At 27.0% G+C, this 4,425-nt stretch overlaps 1 protein-coding gene across 1 annotated transcript in view; it reads right to left on the reverse strand.

Annotated features, from left to right (window-relative positions):
* LOC107443670 (carboxypeptidase B) overlaps window positions 1-2,891 on the reverse strand; it is a 15,358-nt gene extending 12,467 nt beyond the window's left edge. Inside the window, exons 1-2 of the mRNA XM_043049079.2 lie at window positions 2,625-2,891; window positions 952-1,027 (exon numbers count right to left, since the gene is read on the reverse strand). Coding sequence (XP_042905013.1) covers window positions 952-1,027; window positions 2,625-2,695 — 147 coding nt within the window. The 5' untranslated portion in view covers window positions 2,696-2,891. The remainder of the gene's footprint in view (window positions 1-951; window positions 1,028-2,624) is intronic.
* Between the last annotated feature and the right edge of the window lie 1,534 nt (window positions 2,892-4,425).

Here is a 4,425-nt window from a genome sequence, read left to right on the forward strand (position 1 = left end):
ATATATATATATATTTATAGTATCGCCAAAAGTATTATTAATATAATTTGTCAAACATAAACATCAGCAAACTTCTTAAAACGCTGTTTCCATTTAAAACTGTTAATTATTTTTTAATTTTGTATCTATTCTGTAGTTGATTACGAAATGGGCGAAAGTGCATGCAAATACATATTTTTAAAAAAGAGTAATTTATTTAAAAAATGCCCTTAATTTTTACAATTTTTACTTTATAAACTATTTAACATAAACTGATATAAACTTTATAAACTATAAAACAAAAGTTAACATTATTTTATACAATTTATTACATAAATATGTATCAAAAACAAGAAATAAGTGTCGAAACACGTGCAATTATTATGGCACCTCATGGTGAAGGTTATTCAAGTAGACAAAGTGCCTCTAAAACTCCATTTTTTTGGAAAAAAGAAACTGGCCAAAAGAAGAGTCGCCAACTATTAGGGAGACCTAGAAAAACGTCCAAACATGAGGATAAGTATATCAGCATTCAAGGTAAGCGGCAGTAGACTCTAACAGAAATTAGGAATTTAATGCTACGAGGCTGTAAGTAACGAGTTAATCGAATCTAATGCTACGAGTAACTGTGTCAGTAACTACTGTACAACGTCGACTTCGTGACTATATGGTTTAAAAGATTGTGTAGCTGCTGGAAAATCTCTTTTGAAAAAACAAAACATAGTTAAACAATTGCAATGGGTTAAAAAGCATGCTAACTGATCTTTATTTAAAATTTGTATAAATTCCGAGATTTTAAGATATGTATGCTAATTTTTACCCTCCAACAATATTTACAATTATTTCCTCATAGACTTAGTAACAATATTTTGTGACGACATTTTTTAAATGTTTTATTCCCTTATAGACCTTTATTAACAATATTTTATGTAAACGTTCGAAAAATGTTTTAAAACTAAATAAAATACTTACGGAATATTTTTCCCGCAACTCGTGTAACAATTCCAAGTGTTTCTCCGATTTGGGAGTTACTGTTAATACTTTATGCCTAAAATAAAGAAGAAAAAAAAGTTAAAATTTAACAATTAAATACAAAATTTGAAATTTTATATGTTAGTAGACAACTGGAATAATGTTCTATAATTAGTTTCTTGTGAAATTGACAAACTGATAAACACGTATAGTGCTTCAAAATTATTACTTGCGAATTTATTGAACCTTTTTTTTAAAAAATCGGTACTATTTAATTGACCTATTCGCATTTCGGGAAGATGAGGAAAATAATTGCTAAAGTTATCATTAATTCGATATAATCGATATAATATTAATTATTAAAAAAATTTAAATGCGCAATTTTTATTTTATAAAAAAATATACTCTTTTTTTAGTACAACACAAGCTCAAAACATTAATTTTTAAACATATTACAATAGTTAAAATTTTGTAAGTCGTTTTCATATTTTGTAATCTGGCAATCTTATTACGAAAATATTTTAAATCAGCTTTGAAAATTTTTCTGTACACGTAAGTTTGTTTGAATTCGCAACTCGCCTCATGGATTTAGTTATAATTTTTTTTTCAACATTTTATTTTCTGTTTTTTATGTGATATTTGTTACTTAATGTGTCCTATTTTGTTCCAAAAATATATTTTTGAGTGCTCCTCACACTATTGTATTGATATATTTTGATTTAGCTACATTGATACAATATTAGAAAGCACTCCTTTTTGAGGATATAATCGTGCGAGCTGATGAAGATATTATTTCTTTTTTTCCCCGGATTTTTATTGAATTAATTTTTTTATTATTGCGCCATTTGTTTAATTTTATTTTTCTCTTTTCATTATTCTGTAATTTTTCCATGTTTTCCCTTTATATATTTGAACTTTATATATTAATAATCGCATTTATAAGTTTAAGTAAGAACTGAATTTTCTACCTTCATTTACAGCTCGGTTCTCAGAAGATTAAGGAAGCCGCTGTAATTAGCAATAGTAATAACAATTAATTTCAAACCAAATTGCCTCACCAGCTACAATAGCTGTCAAACGCTGCAAATAGTATACAAAAATCATAACAAGCGCTAAAACATATCACTTAGATGGGTTCTTTCTTGAGCAACAATCCTAACAGCCTTTAGAAATTTATTAATAATAATAAATATTTCCAAAATAACTAAAAGTAATAGACCAAGTTATTAATTTAACATAATGGAAAATTTTATTAATTAACAAAAATTTTAAAATAATATTTCATTTATTTCATGTATTGAAACTGTAATTATTTAATACATCACTTGCATTAAGAAAGTAATTTTTTAACAAATATTCTTTATGACATCACTTAGGTAAAATAACGTAAAAATATATTAACTTAGAAGAAAATATAAATAACACAGATATGCGACGAATATTTTAGCCTCATTCTCAATTCAATTAACTTTATAATCAAAAGATATTTATAATTTAAATGTTATTCGGATGGATAAATCTAAAGAGTCATTAAAGTTTCCTACTTTTGAAAATTCTTGAAATTCGCTAAAGTTATAAAACCGCCGTGAGGAGAAAACACTCCTTCACACAAACAATGAGGCTGTAATTAACAATAGTTAGAACAATGCTTAATTCAAACCGAATTGTCTTACCCACTGTAATCTACATAAGCCGTAGACACTGCAAATATGCAAGACAACAGGAGAACTGTTGAAAGTTTCATTTTGAGGGATCTGATTTTCTTTCAGCTGAGATCCCAACAGCCTTAAGGTATATAATGTAAGATAAATATAAGTCAGATAAGTTATAATTGTAAGATTAAGGTTTATAATGTAAGATAAATATCAAATTTGCTGACGTAAACTATCAGTGATCAACATATCTGTTACAAATGTTGAGTTTTGGGTGATAAATTTGATTAGACACTTTAAAATTCTAAACTTTGATTTTTATTGTATAAGACAATGAAGTGATAAAATTGTGTCAATAATCTTGACATTGTTTTTAATGTTTCATTAACGTAAGTTTTCTGGGTCTTTCTTGATGTGTGAGATAGGGTTACTAGTTGAAGGATATTTTTGTTTAGAAAACGAGATAAAAGCATATCATTTTAATATTGTTAAATATCTAATCACTTTATTTAGAATATTACTTCATGTATGGTTACTAGTTGAAAGATATTTTTGTTTACAAAACAAGATAAAAGAATATCATTCCTAATATTGTTAAATATCGAAACACTTTATTCATAATATTACTCCATTAGCGGTTATATTTTATTTTAAACAATTTTTTTTGAAATAAATGAGATTATGATTTTTGAACTTTAATTTAGTAGCAAATATAAAATAATTTTTCTGATACTATTGCTAAAAGTATTGATTTTTGTATGTAAACTAGAAAGAAGATGATAATTTGGCGGAAATATAATCTAATATTTGAAATATTTAAGCTTAAGAAAACGTTCTCTACGAAGGAAATTTTCATTCCAAAAAAATTAAACTTAAGGAAAGAATATTTTCAAAGAAAATTAAATACTCGGTTCTTTTAATAAAACAGCTTGTTATCGCAGTCGAATTTTATTATTATTATTATTACAGTTGAAATGTTTTTCAAATGTATGGCGCGTTTAAGTTGCATAGAATACGAATGTTTCAAAAGTTTGTAAGAGTTTGATTAATTAGTTAGAGAGATTAAAAATGATGATTTTTTTACGAAACAATATTTTTTTTGACTTATACAAAGTATAAACCACTTGTAAAAAAAACTATTTCATTTGCAAAAATACTACTCTATTTTATAAAAATGCATAATTACTTAACTTTTACTTCATTCTAGAAACTTGGGTGTAAATAAATACGTTAGAAATAATTTCGTGCAAGGTAGTTGATCTCTACTGTATCTCTTCTATGTAAATTTAACGGAACGATAATTATTACAGGAGCTGAGGCAAGAGCTTATAGGAACAGTTCTAAACTTTTTAAATTCACTGACTACACTGAAAGTTCAAAAATATTTCCAGAATTAAAAGAAAAAACTGCAAGTTACGAGGATGAAAACTGAATAATCAAATATATTCAAAAACAGCAACGTGGTTCCGAAAAAGTTCTAAAGCACTCAACCGTTTATTTATTATTATTTTTTGGAATTAAACACATTTGCAGGCTTGTGTGCTCAATTAAGGCTTACAAACCTTTGTCAAGTAGAAAGACAGATAGCACAGAGGACAGCATGAAGATACATCCAGGGTATCAGCGGTGGGCATAACCGCTTGACCAGGGAGGCCCTTCGTTTATTTTTATACATGTACAATGTAGTCAAGCATTTTCTTTATAAAACAAGACTTATAAGCCCTGGTGAAGTAGAATAGATAGCACAAGTAAGAGAAAGTACTTTTACTTTTTATTTCGAGCTGCACAATGGGCTATTAGCGATGGTCTGGGAAACAGCCCT

Source organism: Parasteatoda tepidariorum, chromosome 6 (genome assembly GCF_043381705.1).
Source record: "Parasteatoda tepidariorum isolate YZ-2023 chromosome 6, CAS_Ptep_4.0, whole genome shotgun sequence".
Lineage (NCBI taxonomy): Eukaryota > Metazoa > Arthropoda > Arachnida > Araneae > Theridiidae > Parasteatoda > Parasteatoda tepidariorum.